At 36.7% G+C, this 16,582-nt stretch overlaps 1 protein-coding gene across 1 annotated transcript in view; it reads right to left on the bottom strand.

The window, feature by feature from the left end:
* LOC110371493 (sex peptide receptor) overlaps positions 1-16,582 on the bottom strand; it is a 285,637-nt gene that overhangs the window by 2,905 nt on the left and 266,150 nt on the right. The window contains exon 9 of the mRNA XM_064042429.1: positions 192-330. Within this exon, the coding sequence (XP_063898499.1) occupies positions 192-330 (139 nt within the window). The remainder of the gene's footprint in view (positions 1-191; positions 331-16,582) is intronic.

Here is a 16,582-nt window from a genome sequence, read left to right as displayed (position 1 = left end):
GTTGCGCTTTGATACCAAAAAATACTGATCCAATAGATAGAGTAAAGTAAAAGGGTAGGTACCAAAAGTGTTCCCCAAATAACTAGGTACAGGAGGTCAAGTAGGCAGTCACTCCACTTAATGGCAATCATCTTACTGGGTCCCGATCCTATCATAGTTAGGAAAAGGCTAGGCAGACGAGGTCTACTTACTCTGCAGACTTCTTCGAAGTGTCCTCGCCAGACTGTGATCTGCGGGACGTACCGCCGGTCGAAGAACCTCGGCAGCTGATGCAGGAAGGCAGCCACGCCGATGTACACCAGGCACTTCATCACGCGAGGCATTGTGCACCTGTAGAATGGAAATTTACATGGATATGTTATTAAGAACGTGATGACGGAGCAAGGAAAGATGAGCAGAGATGCCATTTATTTATTTATTTATTTATTTAGGCACACCAACAACTTATTTACAAATACGTTCACATATATACGTTTACAATTGTAATAGGTCCTGCGTAAATATGTCAATTATAGGTGCGCACAACGTTCAAATTAAAAATAACTTAAATTAAACTAAACCAAACTATGCATAACAAAAATAATAATAAAAAAAAAGAAGAAGAATCGATACGAGGCAAATGACAAGGTACTATTCAAATTGGTCAATTTTGTGCAAAATTTAATTTATAAGAGGCATTTATATTGCGCTTAAATTTATTATAGGGATCATGGAAAATATCAAAATTGTCTGAGCTCCCGCACAAAGAGTTATATTCACTGCAAATTCGTGACATAGGCGAGCGTTTACCAACATTGGTTCTGTAAAATGGAATGTGGAATGGTTTGGTGATTGGGTATCGCGGTATTCTGGTGGGAACAGCAAGTTTGATGTGATGAACTAATTCGCTACAATCTGTCTTTCCATTAATGAGTTTGTGTAAGAATTGAATGTCATGAATTTTGCGACGATTATGGAGAGTATTCATTTTAAAGAAATTTAGTCTTTGGTAGTATGGGACCCTATGTGAAATTCCGGACGAGATATACGCCAGATGTCTGGTAAACGCTCGTTGGATACTCTCAATCCTCTGAGATTGTACAGCATATATGGGATTCCACACTTCAGAGGCAAATTCCAGATGACTTTGTACAAGACTATAATATAATATTTTTTTTGTCCGTATAAGACGAAACTCTTTGGTATTTCTTTTTATGAATCCTAACATCCGAGCTCCTTTTTTTGCTGCCGCGTTAATATGTGAGGAAAATGTTAATTTACTGTCTATAATAACACCCAGATCTCTAATTTCATTGACTTCTTGCAATATTGTTCCGTCAATGTTGTAATTTGAGTGTATAGGAGCTCTTCTTTTTGTGTACTTGATGTGATAACATTTAGATGCGTTGAGAGTCATTGAATTTTTTTGACACCAGTCTCGAATTCGGTCAAGGTCTTTTTGAATAAGATCAACATCGGATGTAGAATTTACTTCTCGATATATCTTTAGATCATCTGCGTATAGGGACAATTTTGAGTGTTTAATTTCATTTGTGATATCATTGATAAAAACAGTGAATAAAGTGGGTCCAAGATGAGAGCCCTGCGGCACGCCAGACCTGGCAAAGTATATTTCTGAGTCATACCCCTTTACTGATACTGTTTGTGGTCTTTGGAATAGGTAGGATTGAAACCAATTTAAAAGACTTCCGTGTATGCCAAGGGATTCAAGTTTACACAGCAAAAGGGGATGACTGACTTTTTCAAAAGCACTAGAAAAGTCTGTGTATATAGCATCAATTTGTTTCCCGTTGTCAACAGCCACAGACAGATCCGACACAAAAGACACAAGGTTCGTTTGAACGGCGCGGCCGGTTATAAAGCCATGTTGTGCAGTTGTGATGATACTATTCATGTATTTTGTAATGATAGGACATAGTAGGGACTCACACAATTTTGAAAAACAAGACAGAATGGAAATAGGACGGTAATTCTTTACATTATTCTGATCTCCTTTTTTAAAGACAGGTACGATTCGAGCTTTTTTCCATTCATCCGGAAAGACGCCATCCTCAAAAGAACGATTGAAGATTGCCATTAGCCAGGTAGTTCAGGCGTCTTCTTCTAGGTTAACTTTATTATTGAACTAACAAGGCTTTCGTTTAGGCGCATATGGAGAATTTAAATCTCACCTGCTTTACCTAAATATGTTTAGTAATCAAACTTCATTTTATCATTTCTGTCAAACGGAGCCACCCACCGCTTCCAAATTCTTGGTCAACAGACTATTTAATTTGCAATAATGTTTTAAAATTAATACCTTGACACACAAAAAAACTAAACCATAAACCGTTGATAAATTATTCATCTTAATACTTAAAACTAAAACTTCATCCATTATTATCTATCATTACCAAACCCCAAAAGATATTAAATCGTAATAATTCCAAAGATCCCAATAGGCCAATAGTAATAAATATTAATAAATCACAATACTAATGTCGGAGGTCACGGCTAGGTCAACGGGTAAAGGGTCAGAGGGTAAGATGTAACTTGACCCTCTGATTGACGTGAGCTCGCAGGAGAATTCAGTATTGGAAAGAAATCCTATTAATCCTAGACTTATACTTAGTTAATCTAGACTGATTATAAAGCTGAAAAGCTTGTTCGTTCGTTTGTGTATAACTCGTTGATCCCTGTTATATTTTGGAAAATCAAAGGCGTTCACTCAAAGTATAGGCTGATTAACGGTACTTTCGTTGGAACGTCAAAATTCATCATCATCATCCTCCGAGCCTTTTCCCAATCACGTTGGGGTCGGCTTCCAGTCTAACCGGATTCAGCTGAGTACCAGTGCTTTACAAGAAGCGACTGCCTATCTGACCTCCTCAACCCAGTAACCCGGGCAACCCGATACCCCTTGGTTAGACTGGTGTCAGACTTTCTGGCTTCTGACTACCTACCCGTAACGACTGCCAAGGATGTTCACTGACAGCCGGGACCTACAGTTTAACGTGCCATCCGAAACACAGTCTAGTTTTTCTAAGTTTGTATGTACTTAGAAAGTACATACAAACTTAGAAAAGTTGCATTGGTACTTGCCTGACCTGGGATCGACCCCGCGCCCTCATACTTGAGGTTGGTCCTTTTACCCACTAGGCCACCACGACTTCCACTAGGTCAAATTACAACCTCCAAAACGCCCACACTTCACCACTTGTTTTTGTTTGGAAGAAAAAGTGGCGGAAAATAATATAATTCATAATATACTTGACTGACTTGATTAAATAAAGCATGACAAAGTTATTTTATAGTGATACAATTTACTTAGCGCCGACCCCAAATAAAATTGGGATAAGGGCAGGAGGATGATGATGATGATGATGAATTTACTTATATGTATGTTCTTAAATGGCAAGAGAGATCAGGAGTAAGAGGAACCGCGGGAAACAGTTAGTAATATTGACGTAAAAATCCCTTCAAAGTAGTTCACTCTGATAGTTAAGAGTAAGCAGAGTAGTAGGTGGTTTAATTTCATAATAAATAAATAGATGAGTACGAAAAGTTACTTATTTTTCAAAATAAATAGATAGAAACCAAAAGTTATTAACTTTCTAAATTGATAATTAAATAGAATTTTAATGTTTATTTCAAATAATTTTCTAATACACCTACACATTACCAATTTTGATAAGTGGGTGTCTAAACTCCCTTTAAATATATCAAGAGTAGGCAGTAGAGTAGGTGTTTTGAAAAACCTTTATTGTTCAATTTATTTATTTATTGTTTTCAAAGAGGAAACAGTTACCAATAAGATTTCATTAATATTAAAATCGACAGTAATAAATATTACCTAATCGATAAAATGTGGGAGTTATAATTTATATTAATACCTACGTACAAATCTGATGACTTTTTGAAAGGTCGTGGAGGACAAATCGGGTTAATTATTGGTTACTTTTCGACGTAATATATTATTTTCTATGTTGTGGGTGGAACTTTCAAACTATTTATTGAGTCCCCAAATTTTTTTTATTTATGACCATACCAGCTTCCGTAAGCGATTTCGTCAGCTATTTGTTTCAATTAAATTATACTGTGTCGCGTCGAAAGACGAAAGATTAGATCGAAACTGATACAAATGTTTTGTCATAGATCTTCTCATCATCATCATCACCATCGTTAAAAATTCTTATTTTATTTTTATTCTTACTTTATCGCCATAGACTCTTTTAATTTGTTTTTGTGGGCTTTAGAAACTTTCACAAAGCAGCAGTCTGGAAGTTGGTGGTTGATACACCCGCTCGTTCTAGTCTGATTGAATTAGAAGTTTGGAAAAAGTATCAGCGTTTTTTTTTATTTAAATTCCATATGACCTCTGTCTTTGCCCAGAACATATGATGATGATGACATAGCAATATTTTTACAGCACACCAGTAACTGGTGTAAATATAAGCAATTTTCCCTTGAAACCCATAAAATTGTGACCGGGATGAAAAGCCACTCGTTCGCGATATTTTATTTGACCACACTTTATGGCCTATAAACTATAGCTTCGTCAGCAATTGGCGCGATTTACGTCACTTTTTTATGGCAACCTTAATGAGTTTATTAGAGGAAATGTTATTGATTATTTAGTTTATTTGTAGCGCGTAGGTATAGCAAATGTCTAGCCGACATGATCGAAAATCGGCCAGTATGTCGTCATAAGCACATAGTACTTTGTCTTTTAGAGGTTTCGTCGAAGAGTTTGTGTCCGAATATGTAGGTTTGTTGTATATTTGAAATTATATTATATACTTGTCGGAGGCGAACATCAAGGATGGCACTATCGTCCGACATCAGTTAGGGTAATGAAGCAAAGAGATAACTCAAAGAAACTCAAAACTCAAAAACGTTTATTCAAATTATTCAGAACAAAAGACAGCCCCCAAAACGCCCGCCCTTCGCCACTTCCTATGTGTTTTGGCTTGGGGAGAAGAAGTGGCGGAACAAACTCCCCAGCAACACAGTCTGTCTGTTAGGTTAGAAGAACCTTTACACTTTAATTTCAAAAGACACTTTACACACTTTACAATATGGATCTACAACAGTACTACAACACTAGGCAATAACACTAGGTACACTACACGTAACGAAAGGCAGTATCGAGATGTGCGCAGCACGACGACTCGACCAAGACTGAGCTCCGCGGACGCCACGCCGACCACCACTACTCTGCCAAGCGCGCCAAAATGTTGTTTCACCGGAAACGCCACCAGAGGGCGCGCTTGCGTGACGTTTAGTGTCCGTACTATTGACAGTCTCCGACATACTTATTTAATTTAATTTAATTTTAATTTATTTATTTAATCAGATAACATAGATCCATAATGGTTAGTAATCTTATGTAAGCATTTCTTTTGGTTTTGATTACACAACTGTTTAGAAAAAGAGGTTTTAAGTTCTCAGTACACAATACTCTTTCATTTGAATAATAATATTATGTTTTTCAAATTTTGAGTTTAGTTACAACTTTTGAAAGCTTAATGGTTTTTATACAATCTGGGGGCACGGCAGTGCCCCAGCCAAGTCTCGAGCAAAACGGGCACAGCCGTACCATCTTTTCTCGAAGCGATTCGCGGCTGTTTCGCCCCCCCTATATCTTCGACGTGGACAAAGCTAGGAGTTTAGGTTTTCGGTGAATAATAGTAGGCATAGGAACAAGCTTAAGTTCGAAATTACATGCCAATTGAATTAACAGTTTAGGAGTTACGGTCGATCAAAGTTACACCATTTTGTCACTCACTGATTCACTGACAGATCATCAAAAATCTAAGGTACTTCTAGCAGACTTAGAAACTTCAAATTTTGCACCAAGATAGGTCATTAGCCACATATAAAGGAAAAATTATAAAAACAATAAAAAATAATATGCCATAGAAAACAATTTAATATTTGCGGTTTGGCAAGAACATTATGTATGGAATTTGACTGCATTGTTAACTTTGTTCGTTGTTTAAGTACCTATTCAATTGGATGAATACATACATAGAATAGAAAAGAATAATATAAATGTAATACATAGACTATCATTAATACAAATTAATACATAAAGTTCATAATTCATTAAATTAATAAAGCTAAAACTCCATTGTATTGCGATAAATATTGTATGCGCGCTCGATAGATCGCGTTGTACCTGTCTGAATCGCGCTATGGTTTCGTTACAAAGCGCAGTCTAAGTAGTACTTCAAAATAATTCGATAATTTTCATTTGATAGCGCCATCTGTCCATGAAAAACCATTTCGAAACTAAAAAATATTGTAGTAATAATTGATATTCGGAGAACTTTACGTGTTAATTAGTTTAGTTATAGTTTGTAAGTTAGTAGATATATATTTATACACTTACAAAAAATTTTGCCATTGCCAAGTCACTATAATTATAATATAAAGAAAACTATTGATACAATTACTAAATGTTGATTTATAACTACAAAATATTTTGAATAGGACTTGGCTTCTATGAGATCTCAAAACTTTTTACGATGGAAAGACTGCATCGAGAGACTTGGCATTTTTTTACATTTAATGTTTTTGATGGGATTCTATTCTTTATTATTTCAGCAAGTTAAACCCGATATAGGAACAATATAATAAGCAAGCACGCAGTGACCATATAGCGTAGGGTAACAGCTAATAAAAGTAAGAAAAATATTACATATTTCAAATTTTAATAGTTTAATATGACCATTTTTTTCTACAATCAACTGTAAAACAACTAAGCATCATCACAACGTTCTCTATGTTCCCTTCACCTGTCCCTTACATACCTTACTTTAAAACGTATTCCGTACATCGCTCTTACGTACTTTGGCACTTTGACCCTTATCAAATGCAAAGTGACTGTTTTGCCGTCCGTACATCAGTGTTATAGGAAATTATAGGAAAGCCTGTTACTATGTGGAGTTTGAAAATGGTTTATTTATGTATTCGTTGTTGCCAGTGGTCTCATTTGCGTCTTGAGGGAACTATTTCTCGCATCTGGATAAATGTACCTACCTAGATGTTTTCTCAGGCTCTAGACTACCAAAAATACATTGAAATACAGTTACCGGCACGGATGTCGAGCCCTGACCTTCACCTGCGCAGAAGCGATTTACTGCCTTATTGCCTTATGCGTACGGGTGCGCAAAGCGATCCTCACTCCTCCGCCGAGAGCCCGACATCCGTGCCGGCAACTGTAAGTTCAGTAGTTTTGGCGTCAAAGCGCGAAGAACAGCCTAGTTGATTATACCTATTACTGTATCTATAAACAGGTAAATTATGAAAAATATCTTAATTTAAATCTACATACGCGTAATATCTTTTAGTGATATTTATCCTATGAAATATAATACCTTTGTTTATCCTATTTACACGTGTAGTAGAAAAATATTAGCTTTCAAACTTAAAAACCGAATTATCAGCTTTAGCAAACTTTTACCTTTTACCGACCCTAAAAAACAATGTACCTGCGATCACCATATTTTTAGATCCTTTTTACCGCGGTCCGTGAAAATATAATTTGCGGTCGGTAAGAAATTTAATCCTGTGAAAGAACGCCTTAAAAGCTATTTTAATGAAGTTTTGGTAGGACTGTACTTTGCTATAGTTTAGTACGCGTGTAAGATTAGAGTGTTTTTGGTATTTTTGCCTGAAAATGTGGGGACAGATTGGGTGAAATTGACGTTGCTTCCTAAGCATGCTATTATTGGAATCTCTGCTAGTACTATTGTGACTGAATATTATAAATGTAAAGGAAACTCTGTCAGTCTTTCCAGTTTTCATGCCAAAACTACTAAACCGATTCAAATCATACTTCAAAAAAAAATACAGGCTACTTTTATCAGAGTGATGTATGCTGTAGGTCCCGGCTGTCATTGAACATCCTTGGCAGTCATTACGGGTAGTCAGAAGCCAGTAAGTCTGACACCAGACTAACCAAGGGGTATCGGGTTGCCCGGGTAACTGGGTTGAGGAGGTCAGATAGGCAGTCGCTTCTTGTAAAGCACTGGTACTCAGCTGAATCCCGTTAGACTGGAAGCCGACCCCAACATGATTGGGAAAATGGGTCGGGAGATGATGATACTTTCAAGATCATCAACTCATCAAGAATCACTTAACCTTCATAGACCGCTCTATTTTATTTAATTGCAAAGGCTTTTACAACAATATTAAGTACTTTAATATCTCACATCTTTGCGGTAACTAGCTACAAACAAGACGTCTAAGTTAACGATAGCAATTAACTTAAAATGGCTAATATTCGTCTGTGTACACAACGGCTTCACGTACGCGATATTAATAACAAGGTCTTTTGTAATTAAACTGGTAGTTCATCTCTCCCTCTTTACATGTAGATATGTTAAAAGATACACTAAGTGTGAAGGTTATAATATTTTAAAGTATTTCAGTGATATATAGTGCTGATGATGATAAAGATTTTCTTACAAACATAGTTAGTTACAAGTGAAGCTAATATAAGCGAGCTAAAATTGATGGTTTAAAAATAAATATTTATTTATGTATTTACTAGAAGGAGAATCAACAGCTGTAACAAAGGGATAACAATTCTATATGATATAGTAAGCCAATTATAGACTTTCATGATTACTGACTTTCATGCATGGAAAAAAATACCATGTTTGTTATTCTGATAATATTGAACAAAGCTTTATTACTGACAAGCTTCAATTTCATCAAAACCGCAGTATGCAGTAATACAGTAGATTTTCCGTGAAAGAGTGGGTAACAAACAATTATTATGTATGAATGTTTGTTCACGGAAAATCTCGTTCGTTTATAATATTATTAGGATTGTCATGCTTCCTAGTAAATCCGATACTGTTTGTAATATGTGAAACGATGTCACAATAAAGGTACCAAAGTATTGTAGGTTGGTACTATAAATACACAATGTATGCGGTTGAAGGTCCGAGAAACAGCTAATATCAAATAACTATGTAAAAACTCATTATACTCTCGCAAAATAATTACAAAATTAGCTCAGCTTCAAATAACCAAAACATAAAATAGGGCCAGACGATAAGATAATTTGGAAATTTCCTATTCATTTACTAAAAATGAATTTGGTCAGAAACAAAAGTTCTTCTTTATCAAAACAGATTACTTGTACCTTCTGAAATTCACATTTATTTAATCGTCTCCACCTATGTTTAGAATCCCGAACCCAGCAAACTTTAAGTCGTCCGATAGTTTCATTGCACTGTTTCCACACTTAAACATCATCTGCCTAGCCTTTTCCGACTATGTTAGGATCAGCTTCCAGTCTATTCAGAAGTAGCACTACCAGTTCTTTTTACCATGGAACGACTGCCTATCAAATAAAAAAAATCAAAATCAAAAGTCATTTATTAAAAGTAGGCTGAAAATCAGCACTTTTTGAACGTCAAATTTACAAAAGACAGCCCCCAAAACGCCCGCCCCTAACCACTTCCTATGTGTTTCTGCTGGGAAAAAGAAGTGGTGGAACAAACTCCCCAGTCCCACTCCCCAATCTGACCCAGTTACCAGTACCTACAACCAGATGTCTTTGCCTCTGTCTTTCTGGCTTTTGACTACCTGTTACGATATTAGATGACAGCCGGGAATTCAATGTGCACACCTTTTTAAAAAGTCTTTAAAAATAATTTAGCATAGCCTTGGTCGAAAAACTTGCAACAGCATACAAACCACTGCAAACATGACTTCATTAAAACCGTCAACTTTAATAAAAACCTTGCAGTTTCATTTACTTACTTTCTAAAATGAATTTAGTTGGAACAAACGCTAGTCCCAGTGGGATTGTACCACGGAGGAAGGAAACACAGCGGAGATGCCATTGAAGGTAGGTCAGGCGCCTTCTTGTAGGTCAAGCAACGCACATTAGACGTGATTACGTAGTAAAACTAACGAGGCCTTTGGATTCCTTGTTAAATCAAAACCAATCTATCAAAGATTGGTCTTGATTGATTGGTAACGTTAGGGTTTCACAGAAAGCGTGCATGGAAGCTAGTAACATTTCTCGCCCCCGAACACCGCGCGTCCATTTTGTCACGCTACTATTTAGGAGATTTTGCGTTATGACATGTCCGCTAGTCATTTAGTTCTCCATGGTTAAAACAAATGCTAGCCCCAGCGGAATAGTATGAATAGAGGCGACTGCATTATTTACTCGACTACTTTTTGAAAATCGTCAGCAAACTGAAAGCTTAAGCCGGGACACCTCTAGGGATTGACGATTTTATTTGTTTAAAATGTTAGGTACGTTTTCAGTTTTAGTTTGCAGCTGGTTTTTAGGTGATGTAACACCTTTTGGTCAGTAAGGTTTGTTGAAAATATTACTGCAAGCAGATTTTTGGTACTGACTCTGTTAGAACCTGCGTTAAAACCTCTCGGTGCTTTTACACATAGATATATTTTTAAGTATGCCAAAAGGTTTACGTTTGAGCTTAAAAGCTTCTAGGTTCTTATTTGTTTAAAGAAAACCGACTTTATTTGGGCTAGAAACAATAAATCGGCTTTTATTTTAACTTTATGTACATTTGCAGGCTTAAGAACATTTTTCCTTACCAAGTCATTCTCTACCAATCACGAAGGGAAATGAAAACATGTATGTACTTTTCTATAAGTAATTCTAAATAGTCTCATTTTAAAAAAGACACATTTTTACCACTAATTACCTGCTATTCCCAAGTTAACATAGTGAATGTATATTTTCAGATGATGTAAGCAAGTTGTAATATCCCTATAGAGGTCACATGACAAAAGGCCAGGCCTAATTTTGGTCCCCCGGGACCATAGGATGTAAATTGAGCGGAAAATAAATTCATGGTGCCATTGTGGGTATTTTTCATAATAATGGTATTGTCAACGGGCCATAAAAAATGGGGGAAAAATAAAAGGGAATTCATAATTTGACAAATCGTTCCCAGCGGTTTGGCTTCGGAAGAACCATGCATATTTATCATGTTTCTGTGTGTGGTATATTAATGTGGTCATGACAGTATGACAATTCATTTTATTATATATGTAAGTATTTTATCCAATCCCATTAAGTTAGTGTCATTGGTTTAAACATAATTTACTTGAAGATAATTCATACAGAATTTCTTGCATAAAAAATGGTTTCTCCTGCAACTTTGTTTTTATCTAGACTACGACCAAATCCGGATTAGAAGCTATTTTCGTCTCAAAGATAGCTCAGCCGTTTTAGCGTAAAGCAAGTTTTAAGTTGAATGCTCCGACTGGTAGCAGAAAATTTAAAATTAGATGTTTTTCTTTTTATTTTACCTAGGTAAGATCGATAAAAAAAGGTGAAGTAAAACATTTTAAGGAAACCTGGACTATAGTCTGAAATCACCAACCCGCATTGAGCAAGCGTGATGATTAATGCTCAATCCTTCTCCGTGCGAGAGGAGGCCGCAGCCCAGCGGTGAGACGATAAAAAGGCTGTAACAGTAACAGTAAGATCGATAAGATCATGCCTCATATTGAATGTTAATTTAGATAAAACATCAAAAAACCACTTAATATTTGAATTTTCCGCTACCAGTTGAATGAGTAGAATAATTTAAATCAAATGCCGTTATTTTCCCAAATTGATAATCTATTTCTAGAACATATCAAAAATGTTGAGATTTAACCTTCACATTTGAAATATTAGTAAGAATTTCTCGGAAAATATCCAGTTTAACTGTAAATATAATATTTTTAGAATTTGACCCAAATCTGGTTTAGCATCAAAGCAAAATGTTATTTAGTTGAAAGCTTGTTAGCTCCGAAAATACTTTCAGTATAAACGATTTAACGATGTACTCATATGGACGACAAAAATGTTGGTTGTAACTAGGAAGGTACATATTTCTCGGTTTGAATATACGCCGTGATAACTAATAGCAATACATTTTTCATCCCACCATCTCGGAAAGAGTAGTTTTTGGCATCGTTCACACCAAACGTATTGTCCGCCGCTGACTGTGAGCGCGCGTTACGCAGTTTATTGCTTTTCCATATATATTGAAATTGTCGTTCACACCGAACCGACTATACGCTGTTACGTCGTCTGTTGTAGCTGACTCTCAGTAGCCGATTATTTTACTACGCGACTATGCACGGCGGACGCGGATTGGCTACGCGGACGCAGTTGCCGAATAGCGCCGCTCCGCCGCGTATGCACCGCCGCTCCGCCGCGCTTCAAATACTGAGCTCTTTTATGTGTAGAATAGTCGGCCGCTCAGCGTACGCATCTAGTGTGAACCTACACGAGCGTATTCTTTTGTTCACACATGTAGCGCATCGTACGCTACAGCCTATTGTCGGCTTGGTGAGTACGCGTACTGCAGATTGAGTCGACGTTCACACTGAGGCCGACTGTGAGTATACTCACAGTCAGCGGCGGACAATACGTTTGGTGTGAACAATCCCTTACCCTTTGATATCTGAGCGCAAAAGTCGTTTTTATCCTCTAGAGCGGCAAAGTGATTTGAATTTAGAACATCGTGTGCAATACTCCATTTGTGACAATCTTGATAAGACTTTTCATACAAATACATATTAAACAAATAAAATACTGCCTAAAATAATTATTCAATTAATTAAGTATTTTTTATTATTGTTTTTACATACATTTTTAACCTCGTTTCATTTTTAAACTGAGTTTTCAAATAAATGAACTTTAATAGGTACATCTTTTTAATTTGACACTCATATGTCCGCGCCATTTTGTTTTAGTAATTTCCTCGATGAGGTGGGATGAAAAGTTACGTGTTGCACTCGAGTGCAAAGATTTTTCACCTTGTGCTCTTTTGATTCCGTCGCTATCGCTCAGGATTCTAATTATTGAAACACTCGCTACGCTCGTGTTGCAATAGGCTAGTTTCCTAAAAAATAATAATTAGTCCGTCTTGTAGATTGTCCAAAATTAAGCGATACGTATTTTTTCTTTTTTAAATTGGATCAGAACTTGTTAAGATATAGCGTGTTAAAGTTGAGTGTGACGTCACAAGTTGCTACAATTTTCAGGACACTGTGACGTAAAAGGCCCCCACTCCTAATTTTTGAAGTGTATTATCTTTGTCATTTTATGTTTAATCAAAAAAAGAAAAAATACGTATCCAATATTTTTTGATTATCTAAAAAGCGGACTAAATATTATTTCATTATTTCGACCCTGGACACTACCCTATTTTAGAATCCTTCGCTTGCTCGGTCATCAAAATTGAGCCCGCGGTTAAAAAGCAACTTTGCACTCTTGTATAACAAATAACTATTATGGGTGTTCATATAACTTACCGTGATAATGACCACCACAGACGTACTGTACAAATAAATTGGTAACGAGTCAAGAGGCTAACTTCAGAATTGTTGCGTATGTATGTGGTGCGAACTGCACTTGTCTAAGATTAACATAACATTTAATTTGTCGAATATATACCTATCAACAATTATCAAACTGGATCTTTGAATCATTACAATTACGGATTACACTAGAAGAAAGAGAATAAGTGAGATATCTTCTCACAAAAAATGTAAGTAATGGTTTTGTAAAAATTAAACACATTTGGAACTGTTTAATTCATTGTAAAATGGACAGAACAAGATATAGAATTTTACTCAGAGAGCGTGGATCTGGATGACCTAGTTCTCGAGTTAGAACATAGATATAAAGTAACTTTTGTTTTTAAACTATCGCTTTGGCATTTAAATAAAGTTTGTTTCAGTCTGCGTGGGAGCACCTAGAGTGCTTACAGACTAGCGGACGTTTGCGAGCGTTTATTGTGCTTTAGCACAAGTGGATTTTATCACATACGCATGGCGACACGTCAGACTTTTTGTAAGATACATAATCGCGCCGATTTTTGTAGTTCTGACTAGATGTTTTCTGACAGACTTTTTGTAGGAATGTGCATTGCACTATTGCCATTGATCAGTGTATCTTATTTTTTCCGAAAATAAAAATCGTTCCCTAATAATCAGACGTGGGTGGCAGCCTCATCGTTTGAACCAGTAGTAGTTAAACCCGCACGATTCTACCAAGCGTAAAATGCGCTAGTGTGAAACCGCTGTTACGCTCGGCTTAGCCTAAATGCGGCACATTTGGAAGTCAACGCTTGAAATACATAGTAATTCGTCTATTGTATAGGGTCGCAATTGTCAGGCATATCTTATGTATAGCTACTTATATTTTTGAAAGTAATAGACACTTTTAATAATATTATTCTGTAAATACAGAAATAATTTCTAAAGGTATACGTTATTTGGGATGGTCAAAATTCCACAACGAATTCTTATAATAGGTACCAACATGTTTCCCGACCCGAGGATCGAACCCAAACCTGTGAAAGCCCCAAAATGTGGTCTCGTCCAAAATTAGCCCACCTCTGCTTAACCTTCCGTGGAAATCAGACCCGATCGCATAGTTTGTAAGTAATAAAATTCCTGACATACAAACGTAGGTACTGTCGGGAACACTCTCGCCTGACTACTAGGTTCTTTTTTATTGCTTATCTATACTAACATTATAAAGCTGAAGAGTTTTTGTTTGTTTGTTTGAACGCGCTAATCTCAGGAACTACTGGTCCGATTTGAAAATTTCTTTCAGTGTTAGATAGCCTATTTATCGAGGAAGGCTATATGCTACTTTTTATCCCGGTACGGGAAGTAGTTCCCACGGGAAGCTAGTTGATTATAGAAATATACTTTTGTTGTCTTGCCCTAACGACCTATGAGGATACTATGCTTTCTAGTCTGTGTTCATGCCTAGTCTTTTTCCCAACTATGTTGGGGTCGGCTTCCAGTCTAACTGGATGCAGCTGAGTGTCAGTGTTTTACAAGGAGCAACTGCCTATCTGACCTCCTCAACACAGTTACCCGGGCAACTCGATACCCCTAGATTATACTATGCTTTCCTAGAAGATAAATTCTATAAAGGGTTTACTTTAAATATCGCCGGATTTTAAACTAAAACGTCACACATTCACATTTATTCAGTGGTCAGACGGAAACGTCCGCGTCAGTACATACCTGCCCAGTAGATGTAAACATGACCAGTAGATTAACTATAAATAGTTTTTATGTTATTTTTACGGCATTTTTCCGCTAAACCAAACGAAACTAGCGGTTTATGGGTTCGCAGTACACGTTACTGTGTTTACGTTATGTTTCTACTTTTTACTTATTTGGGAATCTGTTTTTGGGTGAATTATTTATATAGTTAGTTAGTAATCTATACTTACGCGACAAAGAGGAAACATATTCTAAGATACAAACAAAAAAAAAACATGTAAAATATGAAAATATTTTCCCCCTTGGGCCCCCTATTTCAGGGTGTCATGGGCTATATTTTGCACGCAGGCAGTAGTTCCCGCGGGACGCGGGTGAAACCGCGAGGAAACAGTAGTAAAGAAATAAATCGATAGCTATACTCTGAGCTGAGAGTCTTCAAGTCAAGAGTGAATAGGTTACTTCTAGGCAACTGACCTCATTATCACTTACTATAGGGTGAGAAAGTCGTCAAAGGTGTCCATTACAAAATCAATCATTAAAATGAAAAACAAAAGCTGGAAGGATAACCTTACTTAAAAATTGGAAGGGGAAATAGATACTTTATCATCACTGATAGGTAGCTAAGTTAACAAACTTACAAAAAGGAAAATTAACGACATTGCCGTAGCATTTTGTAAACTTTAGTAGCACTAAGGACATAAATATTCTTTTCATAACTTCACTTCAATAAAAAATTCCCAAAAAAAATCATCAGTACCTACTTATATCTGCACGCAATTGTGCTAAGGTGTCATAATACACCCAAGTGCTTTACAAACGGAACAAAAGAAGGTCAAGAGCGAACCGTCCTTAGTTCCCAAGGACGCATTGTCGTTTGACAGCTGAGAGAGGGCGAAATCATAAAATGACGACAGATATGTGAGGAAGTGCTTGAATTCACGCACTCTGGGACGGATTTTGGCAAAATTTGTGGGTATGTTGTTTGTTTAGTTATGTTTTGTTGCAAGAAGAGATAGATAAGTAACAGCCGTATGGATCGATCTTAAAGTTAAGCAACGCTTGGAGTGGTTGGTCCGTGGATGGGCGACCAATGTGAAAATCTTTGACCATAATTATTGTTAGTGAAAAGGTCCTAAAATGTCCTAAAAGAAAGTCCTTAAAATAGAGCGAAGTGGAAGAAGAAGATACGGAAAGCGGACCCCGTTACAAGACGGGATAAACGCTAAGAAGAAGAAGAAAAGGTCCTAAAATCATGCTAATAAAAGTTTAAACTAATGACAAACAATAAAAAAAACAACGTGTTTCGTAAGGCTCAATGAATTTGTAGGTCCCGGTATTGAACGCCTTTAGCGTACGTTACTTTTATACATGCAAAGTATTAGAAACTCTTCATTTCTTACCGGTCGTCACAAAGACCATGGTTATCGTTATTGGCACGAATCTTGAGCTCTGACCCTCACCTGCGCAGAAGTAATTTATTGGGTCCCTTTTGTGGTATGAAGTGAGGAGCGGGGGCGGGCTAAAGCGATGATTGGCCCGCAGTGCATCGCGTCATAGCCGTCACTCTGGATTG

Source organism: Helicoverpa armigera, chromosome 28 (assembly GCF_030705265.1).
Source record: "Helicoverpa armigera isolate CAAS_96S chromosome 28, ASM3070526v1, whole genome shotgun sequence".
NCBI classification, from domain to species: domain Eukaryota; kingdom Metazoa; phylum Arthropoda; class Insecta; order Lepidoptera; family Noctuidae; genus Helicoverpa; species Helicoverpa armigera.
This window is presented reverse-complemented; position numbering and strand designations above follow the sequence as displayed.